General features: G+C 36.9%; 1 protein-coding gene across 1 annotated transcript in view; it reads right to left on the reverse strand.

The window, feature by feature from the left end:
* Nucleotides 1-15,427, reverse strand: part of UTRN (utrophin) — a 303,831-nt gene that overhangs the window by 195,681 nt on the left and 92,723 nt on the right. The window contains exons 38-42 of the mRNA XM_039706856.1: nt 14,883-15,020; nt 7,423-7,614; nt 5,724-5,896; nt 1,518-1,668; nt 31-206 (exon numbers count right to left, since the gene is read on the reverse strand). Of these exons, the coding sequence (XP_039562790.1) occupies nt 31-206; nt 1,518-1,668; nt 5,724-5,896; nt 7,423-7,614; nt 14,883-15,020 (830 nt within the window). The remainder of the gene's footprint in view (nt 1-30; nt 207-1,517; nt 1,669-5,723; nt 5,897-7,422; nt 7,615-14,882; nt 15,021-15,427) is intronic.

A 15,427-nucleotide genomic window follows, 5' to 3' on the forward strand; every position in this document is an offset into this window, starting at 1 on the left:
AGACATCCAAATTTTTAATTAACTTATTACCTCTGTTGTCTATCCATGACCTCTGTTGTGATTGCTTTCCAGCGTCTATTCAGTCCTGCCAGTTTCTCCTGTAGGAAGCTCCCATCTGTAGCAGACAGTTTCTGTATGATTCCTTCCCCAGTTCTGTTCAGTGCTGAAATGCTGGTCTGATGGCTAGTGACTCCCTCTTCAAGTTCCTGTCAGAAACATAAAAGCCACACAGAATTTTATTACTGACCTGAAGTGACTTTGATCTGGCTCATGATATGCAGGATGAATCCTGGGTGCATATTATTTTACTAAAAGAGGCACTTGAAACCATCTTACTTAGAAATGGATGCTGTTGACAAAGTTATTAATGTTCTTTTATTGAATGTAATTCAATTTTTTAGGTGTCATGAGAAGATAGTGACACAGAATAGGCTATGAATACTACAAAGAATCACAAGAATTCATTTAAGCCACCAGTGCTAAAATCAACACTCAACTTTGATTCCTTTTCTCTTCATGTACAGCATTTCCCTAGTGGTTCTAACAGATGGTTTGACTTTTAACCAGGTCTTCTCATAATCTATACCCCAAATATTTCTTTACCTTCAGAGTATTTTAGCTAGGATATTTATGGCAGTGCTGTCATGGTCCCAGGCACCATGGAAAATTCATGAAGCTAAAGAAAATCATATGTCAGGATTAAATCTTCAAACACCCATAATGACTACAAAAGTCCTACACAGTTAGCAAAAATCTCTATGCAAGTTGATTAGAAATAAGATGATTCAAGAAAGAGAACTGAAATGCCCTAGAAGAAAACTTCAAGGAGCAACAAGGATAAAATGGAAGATGTGTCTTAGATTTCTTTCACAACACACATCTGACATTTGGATAACTAATACTCTCAAAAAAAAAAAAAAAGGCCCTTGAAGTTATGCTTTCTTCTCCTTATTTAAAAGGAAGTAAAATTTTTAAAAAATCAGGGAATAAATTCCAGAACCAAAATCTGAAAAAAAATATCAAACGTAAGACCCCTGTATTTGGAATCTTCTCTTTTTCTAGATTGTTTACACAAGGCCGTATCTCCAAAAGACATTTGTTTAAATAAATAATTTGCTAAGTTATAAATGCCCTTTATTGGTGTCCATTTTTAAAAAATTATGACTCAAAAGTAAATGAAATAATATATTGGATTTTTAATCTGATTAACATATTTTTGAAGCTGTAACAAAACTTATAAACTGAAAAATTATGTCAACATTTGAATTATCAAATTATCTCAAACCAATCCATACTAAGAGCGATCATATAACCCCATACTATAAGTAGGAACTGAGTTCTTCCCCAAGAATAAATTTTTAACTGCAGCCAAAATATAAATGTTCAGAGTTACTGCTTTTTGAAGCGCAATTGCACAGCCTCTCTGCAAATCCATATGTCTATCTATAAAACTACAATTTTAGATGAAAATTTAGGCTGTTTCTAGCTTGCTCATTTTCTGCCCCAATCCCACATACCTGCTGATGCAGCCCAGCTGCCTGCAGCTCCAGGCTGCCATCTGGCCCGCGCGCATCAGCCAGTAGCGCTTCGGCCTCCGCTATCCAGTGGGAGAGATCGTTGAGATCGCAGTGGAACTGCCTCCACGCCTCGATCGCTCTATCAAAGCAACTGTGGGAAAACAAAGGATTGAAAAATTACCCACAATTTCAGTTCGAAGGCTAGGAATCCCACTCCAGTGAGTAGAAATTTGCCTTGCAGAACAGAAAGACTAGCACACAGCCTGCTTAACCAAGCCCTAGTACTGAAGGCTTCCTGGCAAGGTAGCAGCTGGTGAAAGCCAACAGCACAGACTGTCATTAACTTCCACCTGAAGGAAGAAAGGGCAGTCCTCAGCAAACTTGTTCTATCACTTAAAAAGTAAAGATTGATTAGCTACATCAAATTGGTCTGCAGAACCCTTTCCTACTTTATCATGAAACAATTCAGCTATCAGACAGTGTGAAATATGAAATATGATTAATCTCTCACTTTTTTTTTCTCCTTCATAAGGAGAAAATGGGGTGCTGGTGCCTAGAATTTATTATTAAGTGAAAGTGATTTTGATTATATAGATTATATATTTGATTATTTAATATTGCCAGTAAGCAGTCATAAGTAGGTCTTATAGAATTTAATCACACAATAATTTACCAGATACTTCATTGTCATCATCTTTGCAGCATCAAATGTGTTGCTTAATTTGAAGGGCAACATGTTCTTGCATGGAACAGATAGAACAACCACAGTCAGAAATTTGTTTTTTAATAAAATGAGAGTTCTGTTATGTTAACAAGCTAATAAAGCGAGAGCATGAGAAAAACATGTCAGAAAGGAATGGAGTGGCTTGTTTTCTATTTGTTGATTATTAACTATTCCAAACTAATAAAAACAGTCATCTTTAAAGTCCTAAAAGGCCAAGACTACTGTTAATCAGAGGACCTTCTATTTTGACTGAGGAACTATGTCATTTGCAACCCATTATTGCAAACAATTGCAAATAATTGCAACAGTAAAGACTCCAGAGATATTGCACATATATAGATACAATCTGAAATTAGCACCATAACAAAGATATCTAAAACCAAACTTTAAAGAACTACCATTGCAACTGTTTTTCACTATTTAAAGTCAACAATCCCAGAGTTCTTAGTGAGATTAATTTCATCAAAATTAAAACTAATTTTACAAAAGATCCATAGTTCTTGATATCTACACGGCTTATTTGTTGTTGTTATTATTAGCCAATTAACAAGTCTTAAAAATAAGACTTAAGTCTTAAAAAAGAAGTCTTAAAAATATAAGACTTAAAGAAGTCTTAAAAATCTCCACTTTATTTTTTCTAACATTTTCTCTTAGTTCTACCATTTGAGTTTCAGCACATAACCTTGATTTAGTACCCTAGATCAACCTGTACACTGACCCCAAATCTCCATGTCTCTTTATTTCTCACATACATTTCAGTCTAAGCAGACTGTCTCATGACAGTAACTCATTCCACATTTAATGAGAAGATACATTCTAAGCACTTAAAATAGATTAAAATAAGGTTTTATAGGCTTCCTTAAAAATTACGGGTTTTGAGGGCGTTTTTCAGAATACAGAAAACTTTTAAAACTTCAGAGAACACTTAGATACAAAGTTTTAACTTGTGCCATTTCTGATGTGAGACTACAGCTCCATCAGTATTTTGAGCAATGAGCAAAGTTTCATTCCAGTTTTGAGTCAGACGCATGTGCTGCTGCTACAGACTGCCTCATATGAAAGTTAAAAGTACCAAATTCCTGTGACTATTGCACCAAAACTTGGCTATCATTTGCCTCCACTGCAGGAATCCACTGTTTCCAAACCACATCTCATTCCCAAGTCATCAACACTTTCAGTACTGGGAGAAAACCCACAGCAAAATGAGCAGACCTAGCAAACCAGCATAGTTACAAACAGTCCAAAGCATTAAGCCTATATATACACATACAAAACACACACATTTTACTCCACATATGTTGAAATGCAAATACAGTCAGGTGGATTTAGGTGACTACGCAGAAGCTTTGCTAAGTTGAATTAAACTTGTGCTTGGCTTCATCAGAGCATTTACCAAAGGTTTAACTACTTAGCTGGCATTCAATCACAAAATCTTTACTACCCCTGAAAACTAAATCCATCTTTTGCCAGAGGCTTCAGATGCTGCTTTGTCTAATTTTGTCAAAATTTCCACCCACTCCAGAAACAGAAAAAAGTCAAAGATGATTAAGGAGATAGTCATCCAGCTTATACTTAGTGCAACACTGGAAAAAGCAAGATTAAACTTGACTAAGAATTCTTCTTTGTAACAAAAAGGGTTTAAAAATACTAATGCCATTTTCATATTGCAATTAAATAACATCTTCAGTGATCAAAGAGCATGCTCCTATTAAAACTGCAGCATTTTCTATATTTAAGAAGCTATATATCATTTATCTAAATTAGTAGTCCAGTAGTCCCTTTTTGTATGAAAATGAAACCCAATATTCTCATTAATATGCAGAGCTTTACAAACTTTATGAAGGTCAAGATTAATTTGTATCAGCAAAGTGACTGAAGAGTCAATCTGTTGCTTTCTTCCACTTCTTCATAAACACTGAACTAACTCTTTGATTCACTTACTTTATTCAATAAGAAGACTAGGTTTCTGGTTAGCCCTAGCTACTTAATCAAAGCAAATGTGAGTAGTAAATTCAACTGTACTCATACTTACAAAATGTTAACATTAGTTAAAGCTTTTCAAGTAAGTTACAAGTGGAAAAAAAGGCATAACTAAAGCTTAGTGCATACAGTATCTAGGAGGACAATAAAATAGTTGCAGGCATATAAATATGGATAGGCATCAGATTCAGGAGCAGTTGTCTCCAAATTCAGCAGGTGACTATGAGCACCCAGCAAGAGCACAGAAAGTTCTACATAGCCGGCATCACTGTTTTCTAATTAAAGAACCCACAGTGAAACAACATGACCTGCCGAGTTATTAGAATCTTGATCCTTCACTCATCCAGGGGCCCAGAATTTCTGCAAGCCTCCATTTAGATAATAGCACCAACTGATTTTTATGTCTCTACACCTTTATCAGTGCTCTCAGAAAGAGTTGGAAACATCTTATGTAATACATGCTCTTCCTAGAAACATCTCTTCAAAATACATTACCACGTGGGTTTGATATCAGATTTCTGGTGCTACAAAACCAGTAAACATGGTAAGGCATACTTTATGCTCTACAAAACTTCTGCATCATTCATTACCTTACACCATCATTAAAAAGGAAATACTGTAAAAGCAAATGAACTACAGTATAAGCCTTTGCATTTAATTTTACATTTCATTAAATAATTTTCAGTCATTAAGGGCTTTTTTGCATAGCAGCAATCTCTGTGTGCACTGCTGCTTGCAGTGTGAGCACCTTCAGCTTAGTGGTAACTTTCTGAACGTGTACTTTGACACTTTTACAAATTCCAACTTAAAATACTCCTCTAATACACTTTCCCAAGAATCACTAAATGGTATTGAGTTTGTTTTCAAAGACTTAAAACTGATTCAGATAATGTAAAAAGTTTAATGTCTCTTCTGTAAGGGGTGGGGAGAAATCAAACTTTTTGCCTAAGTGAAATTACACCTATTTGTGGCAAGGAAATTAGAAATACATATTTCTTAAGCACCTATTTTAGTATTCTCTTGTTTTCTTAACAACAAAATTGTCTAATCATGTCATCTCTCATCTTCAAGTACTTACAACAAATATTACTGACAACTGTCATAGGTGCTGTATTTTACAGACCCCATTCTTTCAAACTGCATCCTTCCTTCAAAGAACAAAAAAAAAATCAGCCTTGAATTCCTCATTAAAAGATGTCCTACTCAAAATTATTCTTCCAGAATTTTGCTTTGTGATGCCTTTACAAAACCAAAATTTTATGTTCTATAAACAGGAGCTTCTATTTGAGAAACAATGAGCCTCATAAAAGCAGCCAAACTTCAATTTCTGTGTTAACAGTTTCAACATTCAATAATTCTGAAAATTATTCTGTAATACCAACAAATAAAAGCTGATAACTCCCAAACTCATCTTCATCAAGGTACATTTGAAAAATACTTATATAAACATGTACACAAATTATTTACCACATGGCCACAGAGACCAATCATGCTTGACTTACCACTTACGATCATTGTACATTCTGTTAATTCTGTCCCATTCTGCATTCAGCTGTGTTAGTGCATCTCCTATTTGTATTGCCTCAGGTCCAGATGCTTCCAATATAACATCAGGCTGCTTTTCATGTATTACTGCAATTTGATCCCCAAGTTTATCCAAAATATCTTTTATGTTCTGCAAGTACAGTAATGGCACAAGCCATAAGTAAAGTCAACACCATCAGGAAATAAAAGAAAAGTACAAAAACATAATATTTTCAAAATTCTTTTTCCAAAAATCAGCATCTACAGTAAGACCATGACCACCAGTAATAGCAATAACATTTACAGTTTAAATCAGTTTTAGCAAGTGAACTGAATACATCTTCATACCCTTTAAGCATGTATCCTTTTCAGGTGTTTAGGAAAAGGATACAATATTTCATATATATCTAATTTGTTCCTAAGGTAAAGGGCACACCATATACTTCTCAAAGCAACACTAGCTTCACTATCAAACAAATCTGCCCATGTCACTATACAGACTCTCTCCTCATGTAAAAAACTGGACCACCAAATTCCAACTTCATCATGCTTCATGTAACCTCCCATATGCACAGAACTGCAAAAGCATAAGGCTGCATAAAGGTTTTACATTTAAATGACAGTTAAAGTAATCAATTTCAAATACCACTGAACTATGATGTGAAAATTCCTTTAAACCAGATACTGTTGTAAGACTGCCTTGGTATTCAGAAGACAAACAGTCCATGCAGATAGTGGAATTTACTTATCTTTTGAATTTGAAACAGTAATGCTTCTAAAAATTCTATGCTCTGCTATTTGCCTTTTCTGAAAACATCCTTAGACTATACCAAAACTTGAAAATCAGATGAGACACCTGCACTAAAACAAAGTATTTTAATCCTGTTTTAACATAACCACTCCTAACTGCACTCAAGGCAGCACAGAAGCAGAGTGAGCAGGCATAAGAATTTCATCAACAAAACAAAGGCTGCCCCCTTTGTCAAAGGCTGGCACCATTCCCATATTTGCTTTCATAAAATTTATAAAAAACCCAATACATGACAAATGGAAGCATGTACACAGTAGAAAGAAAAGCAAGTCAGAAAAGTGGACTGGAATTTGTAAAGCTTTTAAGGACCTACATAGCAGCTGCAGAAACAGCTAATCTAGCTCTTGATGAGAGGCAGAACCTGACTACGCCTCAGATATGACACATGGACCCTGCTATGATTCCCAGTCCAGAGAGGTACACCTACACTGCACCATGCCATGTGTAATTGCCAACTCCAATAGATGTTTTATGAGGGAATCTGTTTCATACTCTTTTGTATGCTAAGAATTAACCAGGGCTCAGACTTCTCCACACTCAGCTCATATTTGACAGCAGGATTCAGTATTTTCAAGCATAATTCCTTCATCTCCTTTTGAAAAAGGCGAGGTCCTCAACAATTTCCTCACTATAAATCCCACTGGTAAATCCACTGGCTAATAAGAAGTTGTCATGCTGCTATACATTGTATCCAGATTATGCATAGAAAAAAATAGCCAACAGAACTGTCATTTTTTTAGTTTTCAGTGCATATTGATCATGTATACACCAAGCAAAACCAGAAATGTTGCGATAGAGTTGTTAAAGTGGTGGCCTTTCTTCTGCTGTTTCCCTACTCCACTCTGAATATAATGCTTAGGCAGTACCTTCAGTGCATCTTCCTGAGCTGAAAAATCCTCATAGATGCCAGTATTCAGCTCTGGTGCATTCAGCAGCAGTTCAACATCAGCCATGGCCAGCAAAACTTTGTTGATTTCAACCAAGTACTCAGCTGAGAAAGGCAAGGTCCTAACTCCTGTAGCAAATTGGCCTTTTAACCTCTGCTGGACAGGGATTGCCTGAAAACATGAAAATTCATTTTATCATTCAAGCAACAATCAACTTTATGAAAAAATCCTAAATCAATAAACTATACTTAGAATAATTACTTTTCTAGATTAATAAAGGAAACAAAGGCCTTTCTAACAAGATTACATGAATTCAGAAAGCTGCAGGTTCTGCACAAGACAGTTTATTTATTTTAAAAGTTAGAAAACAGTTGATATCATGCCTCAAAATGACTCCGTATTATTCTTGATTAAAACTCCAAGCAATGGGAAGGGTACCACTGTTGCTCTTAACTTGATCCTTACCATTTCCCAAAATACCACTTCTTGACTGAGCCTGTATCTAGTGTCACAACCCACTCTGCTTCCTTCATCACCAAGATACCAATTCACTGAAACACTTATTTCCCATCCATATTGTTTTCAATAAACATTCCCACCCACATTTTCTAATAATTTTTAAAAATAAATTAGTGCTCCACCAGTACTCCCAATATTTTGCAGCAATAAAAGACAGAAGCTCCTCCAGAGCCTGGCAATTGTTTTCTGCTCTGGCTACAAGACTAGGCTATATAGCCAAGTACCATGTTAGCAGATAAGAGAGTAAGAACAGTAATTTAATGCAGCTTTTTCTTGGCTCACTAATATTGGGCTGGATCTGAAACCTTGGGAAGATTGCTACAGGAAACTCTCTGCCACGCCTGGCAAAAAATTAGCAGATGCAGGTGAGGCAGACTGATAGAAAACATTTTTAGCAGAAAATGTTTCTTGTCAAACAAGGATTCTGTTACCATCTCTGAAAATAGCCTGTTTCTTTCAAATTATCAAATAAAAGAAAGCCCACTTCCAAATATTGAAGAACTCAAGCAACTTTAAATCACCATGTTTCACTTGGTGAGTGAGTCAAGCAAGACACAGGCACAGGACTGTGGGATTTACTAACAGCTAAGAACACTCTAAAGAGTGAAGAATAAATGTATGCTCACAGCAATTTCAGCCAGTGAATTTTACTTTGCAATTTGTCTGGGCTGGGTGCACACATGACCAACCAATAAAATATTAAAGCCCCAGTAATCAAGTGGCTTGCAAACACCTGTCTGTACCTTCCTTCATCACATGTTTCTGAGAATTTCAAATATGTCACTCAAATTAACGGGAACCTAACATAACCAGCACATGTAGTGCAAATTAAGCAAGGACTGCAGCAGAAAAAATATGTTCACATATTCACAATTCAGGACTTCACATGCACTAAATATTCCTAAGGATTTTCTTTGTTTTGTGTTGGTTTGGGTTTTTTTGTTTGTGAAGTAGACAGTCATCCTGTTGTAAAAGAGGGGACACAGCTTTGCTTCCACAAGACCTTTACCACTAGATACTATTTGCTCTCAGTCATTCATTGCATACCAAAGAAACAGGACGCAAGGGCATAGCAGCGCAAGTCTACCAAAAACAAGAATTACAGAAAGGCATCACAAACTCCTCAGTACTGCTTTTGATTCAGTATAGCAAGCAAGCACCACAGTTAAAAATGAGGCTTACTCCATATGCTTTAGCTACAAACCCAGCATCTTGGTCCCTGATGCTCCCCAAATGCATTTTCTTGAGGTTCTGCATATATTTTATCAGCTTCCATCAATGAAACTCAGAGAAAAAGCCAAAGGCTCGGACAGTGGTACAATTTCCTGTGGAAGGAGAGGGCCCCAGTGCCTAAGAAATCAGTCTGTGCAACTCAAAGTATGTTTTCCCTAATAATATGAAACATGTCAAGGTAAGAAAAAACAACAGGATGCCTTCTCTAACACAGCCATCTGCAACATCTTCCCAAGGTGTTTTCTCTAGCTCCCAATCATTCCAAAAGTCCCATTCTCACACAGGTGACAAGACTTCAGAATCAAGACTTCACCCACATGAATCAGTCACTGGGCTTTACTATGTTTCCACTCCCCACACACTGCTTTGTCTCTTATTAGAAAAAACTTGCACAAGATTTAAAACAGCATGTGTTGGCATGCAGCAAACTCATTCTGTACTTGTGCATTGAAATGTTCTGAAAGTTTCTGCTTTCCCAGTAACACCATCCTGGGCCAAATTACTCTTCTACTAAGCAGTGAATTCTTCCTAATGCTGCTGCTCCAAAGTAAACCTCCTTGCTAATCTCCTCCAGCTGCCTCATATCACTGAGATGATGCTTCCTCCTCTCACTACCCTCACTCTTAAAGGTGAACATATGTAAGTGCTATAAACACATTAGTGCTTCAATACAGCAGAGTTTTAATTGTTCAGCTGTTCTCTACCTTGCACTGCAGACTGGAAGCTTCTAAAATGCAGCATAATATGCTAAAAAATAGAAGTGGAGTTTTATGTAACTCACTCACAGTTACCTGATAAATACCTAAATTACACAGAAGTTGGTTTTGGTTGCTTGGCTCTGGGTTTTTTTAATTAAAGAAAAAAAAAAAAACAAACTCGGGTAAGCAACCGTTTCACATAATCAGAATGGTTTAGATTGGAAAGGGACCTTAAAGATCATCTCATTCCAACCCCTCTGCCATGAACAGGGACAACTTCCACTACATCAGGTTGCACAAAGCCTCATCAAACCCACACTACAACACTTCCAGGGATACAGAATCCACAGCTTCTCTGGGTAACCTGTTGCAGTGCCTCACCACCCACACAGTGAAGAATTTCTTCCTAATGTCTAATCTAAACCTACCCTTTAACAGATTAAATCCATTGCCCCTTGTTTTATTCCTCCATGCCTTTGTAAAAAGTCCCCTCCAGCTTTCATGTAGGTACTGGGAGGCTGCTACAAGAATTTCCCCAGAGCTCTCCCTTCTCCAGGTTAAAAGACCTCTGTCTGTCTTTACAGGAGCAGTGCTTCAGTCCTCCCACAATTTTTCTTAGAGCATACACAAATAAAATTCAATCTGAGGTTATTTAACAGGAAATCCGACTGGACAACTTAACAGTCCTTTTCTACTTTAATTTTAGTGTTGATAGAGCATGCTTAATAAATGTGCTCTCTTTAAATACTAGCAAAAACAAAGGATTGGAGGAATAAAGAGAATACTTGGTTATAACTGAACATTCTATAAATAAGGCCACTCAATAAGAATGGCTAAAAATGCTTTTAATTTGGAGGCCAAATAAAAATTTATTTCCTCCTATATTCAGCATACAATTTAACCTGCAATTCAGAATTCAGTTTCAGATTTTTTCCCCTCTCCCTTTTACACTTAAATATATTTTGAAACAAAACCTACCAATGATTCGACTCAATAAGATTTTCTGACTTGCTTCAGAAAGTGGATTTTGGAAACTACTGCACTAGACATTGATATAAAATTAAATCATTTACCTCCTTGGATGTTGAACTATATAAACCATCTTGATTTTTAAATCTCAAGATATTTCAAAGCCAGTTTTTTTAAAAAAGGTTTCCAAAGCTTATGCCTATTTAATTAAAGCAATCAGCAAACATATTTAACTAATATTTAAGTTCATATTTAAGTAATCCAGAACCTTTCCTATAAAAAGTATACTAGAAAAACAAATACATTTTCTTTATTACAGAAATAATACTTCAAGAGCCTTCAACACAATGTCTGCTTCATTTTATAGGAAAAAATGCACTGTTCTTGCAACTGCATATTCACTGCAGTTGCAAAATTATCAATATTTTCCATCTGCAAAACTACCATTTTCACTTCAAAACAACTTCCTAAAACATGGAAAAATCTCTCAGGAATTTAGGCAACAAATTACCTCTGCAATTTAAGGTTTAATTCTTTCCTTTCCCTCATTTTGAACAAAGGCAGAATAGTCCAATTTAAATAAATACTAAAGCATTGTTAGAAAAGGACCTCTAGGAGATGCAAAGTTCCAGGGCAGGCTTTTCTTGCTAATGGATCTGTGGTAAAACAAGCCTTACTACAATGCAGAAGGGTTACCAGAATTTCAAAGATATTTTAACTTCATAATCCCTAGAAGCATAAATGATGAGGAATATTTATGATCCAGCTACTTCCAGCAAATCAATATATAGATATGACCTTCAGGCACCATAAATAAGTCCTCTCCTCCACACTTGCTTACAAAAGCATAAATAATGTATTTCATAAAAGCTCAATTGAAGTCTACTCCCCAGCTCAGCAGCTGAAATCTTCCTTTCCCTCCCTGTTTTGCTGACATCAAACAGCAGTTTGTCTTTCTCTGCTCACTCCAGCTTCCTTACATCAAGGTGAGTGCTTAAGCCACCGGCACACCAGTGGGCCAAGAATTCATTTAGTGCTTCTCAGTCCGAGGCTGCAAGGAGCAACAAGCACTGCAATTTTCAAGTCTGGTGGCTCCAAGAAAATTCTGGAGCAACAGTGATTACCTAAAATAATGATATTTGGGGAGACTATTTCTCGCTTTACCAATGTTATGGTCTCACGCCATTTTCAGTGTTCAAGATTGATTAGTAGAGCCAGTGAAAGAACAAGCCATAAAAGTAAAATAAAGCCACTTGAGACAAGCTGCCTTAGCTCTCAAATATCAGAAATCCACAGGCACACAAAGCAAAAGCAGCAGTTGGAATTTCCAAGTTTCACACCAGTAATGAAAACTTGCGGTCCTTTTCTGACAGTCTAGCTGATCTGAGCAAGGATAATGTTTCTCCATCAACAGTCTATTTTAATTGCTATGGCAATCCATATTGACATGAAATTCTACATTCAGGAGCCAACTTGACTTATCCAGGAATGGATATAGCAGTAGCAGGGATTAGCTGCAGTACATCCCTTTAAGAAACGGGCTTTACAGTAAACAAAGAGAAGCTCAGTCAAGCTGTAGTGAGATAACAGTGACAAGGAGAACCCATCTGAGGCATGACTGGCCTGCCCTCATTAGCAAAGAGCCATGCAGGTGCACCATTTTTCCATTTGTGTCCAGTAATTTAATCATTCAATGCATCTGATGGTCAAACAGAAAAACTGAATAATGTTGTTTTACTTTAAATACACACGGATCCCCATTCCCTTCAAAAAAATTCCACAGCATCAGTCAGGTCCCCAGGCTTATGCCACCAGAAGAGATTGCTGGAGACCCAACAGAGGAGTCAGATGTCAAACTGTTCTACAGACCCTGGGCCCTCTTTGCAGCCCAACTCTTCATGAGAACCTTATAATGTGAAATGATGATCTAACAGATCATCAAAAGATGATCTAAAAGTTGGTACGGAATGGAGTGTGTGACAAAGGACAGCAAACATCTATCACCTGCAGCTGAAGCCACACAACACTAGCTGTGAACAAAGAGCACCACATCATGATTTTATGGTGAGAGTCTCACAGGGAGCCAGCACGTGTTACCCATGCTTCCAAGTTTATTGGTTCTGGGTTAAAAAGTTACAAAGCAGTCAAAAAGATTGAAAGATGTTAATTAGGAACCCTTATATAAAGAAATTTAAAAGTCCTTGACAGATGACCCAGCCCTCAAGCTTTTTCAAGACATTACTTAGTGCTTCACAAGGTTCTTCACTGTTATTGCCTAAAATATTAATGCAATTACCACAAAAACAAGTGTTTTTAAGGATGGAAAGGAGAAATAAAAGAGATTTTAAAAACACCAACAAAAAATATCCACTAAGCCACTACAAAAGCAATCAAAAAAAAATCTGTGTCCTCAACAATTAAGACATACAACTTTCTGGGCAGTAAGTTTTATCAGACCCTGACATGATATCAGTTGCAAAGTTGTTTGTCAAGACCTACACACACATTATCAGAAATACTTCAACCTTTGTGTGTTTTATTAATATTCATTGTGTACAGTAATATCCATTATATGAGTGCAGTTATCCCTCTCTAAGCACTTGAGGCAGGAAAAGACAGCAGAGCAGTTGCAATAACCTGACCACAGGATGCAGAGGCACTGGATTTAAGCCTCAAACAAGGCTTTTATCATCCTACACCAAACTGATCATAAATCTGGCTGTTTGAGTTACTAAAAAGGGTTAAGTGTAATCCTCACGGATCAAGACTAGCAAGACAAACTTTTCTGAATCAGGCCCACTCCCCAGATCACAGTCTAAGATTAGTATCTGAAGGATGAGACCTTTTCGACCTATGATGACTATGCAGAAATCCCAAACTAGCATATGTTGATAATTTCCTAACAAAAAATGAATGCTATCATTTTGAAACACTTCTTTCCACAGAGATGTCCAAAGATCACTAGACTAGATTAAACTCTAGTGTATGAATCTCCAAAGTTCATACACACCATTAACCGTTTGTTCTACGAAAACAGAAGCCTCATTTACCTGTAGTTTTTGTTCATCCTCCACACCTTGCAGCCCTGAGAGGCGGTCCTCAGCCTCATTCAGCCACTTCATTAGACTATCATGTTCCTTCTTATACTGGGAAAATACTGGAGAGAGTTCCACCGCCTGCCTCCTTTGAAATGACCTGCACTCCTACAATCCAGTGTATTAGGAAAATATGGCATAAAAAGAGGGAAGCAGTGAAGAGAACAGGTCTTATTTATTTGAAAAACAAAAATAATTGAGGGATTCATTTGAAGGAGCAAATTCCAAAATATGCACTACTACTAATTTATTTTTGTAATAGCTATATTCTCTTTACCTGCATAGACATGTAATCAAAGCCTGCCTGATGGTCTTGCCCAGCACCTTTGAACTACACCTCAGCTTGCCAGCTCTGGCATGATTCAAACAGGTGAGCTAAAAGGAGCATCCTTGTTCTAGACAAAGCCATTTTTAAAACAGTATGTGTATGCAAGCACCACAACATGCTGCAGTCACTGCTAATACTCTCTATAGCAAGGAAGAGGAATTTGGGAGCAGCTCAATCACAGAAAGGGCTTATGCTGAGAGGGTGGTATGTTCGTGTACATGTGTATACCTAGTCACTCTTCACAAAGCCTGGTGGTAGAGATAAACCTCTGTTCAAGGGCCAGCAAAGTCAGGTGAAACAAATGCCTAACTCAATGCACCTACCTATATGGGTCAATACATAGGGTGGCCCTCTGTGAAGCTGTGAAAAAGACTTTAAAAATCAAAACTGCTCCCCCAAAACCTAGAAGTGGGAAAATTCATATTTTGGAATTGCAAAGATTCAGAGACTCAGATTGCATGCACATACATTTAACTCTTCCCCAGAGAATTGCATATGCTGAAAGAGTCACAAGTTATAAAACATGGATTACAGGTTGTAAGTGGGATACCAAAGGGAAAATTGATAAATGAACTGTAGTAACTCCCATAACCTTACCTGCAAACTGTTGTATTTTTTCTGCAGAAGCAACAACTGCAGGCGGATCTTCTCTCTCCTATGCTCCTCCATAGGCTGCTGGAGCAACTGCCCTCCTCTCTGTAAAACTTCTTCAATCTGAGCTCTTTCTTGATCCAGCTAAAATTACACAAATCTCTATTATCTACAGAAATTAATTTTAGAAACATTAACCGCTCAGATATTAACAGCAATTGTACCAAACTTTTGTCATAGTCCAAATTCAAGCAGAGACTCTCCTCAACAACTACCAAATCATAAAATCCAACTTTCCAGAAATGTCATAAAGAGATGTACTGAAAGAAATTTAATGAGCCACCAGTATGCATTCACATCAATAGGGTATTATGACTTTAGCTCAATTTCTATTCTAGACATTCCTTGACAATAATAAGTAAGCTCAGAGCAGAACAGCACAAAAATAAAAATTCAATAAATATAAAAACAGTATAAAAGGAAGGCTATGTTCTATAACAATAGGCCCTTCTACAGAAATCATTTAAATTTGTGTTCTCTAATATACATGG

This window comes from Passer montanus, unplaced genomic scaffold (genome assembly GCF_014805655.1).
Source record: "Passer montanus isolate IOZ18808 unplaced genomic scaffold, ASM1480565v1 scaffold2, whole genome shotgun sequence".
Lineage (NCBI taxonomy): Eukaryota > Metazoa > Chordata > Aves > Passeriformes > Passeridae > Passer > Passer montanus.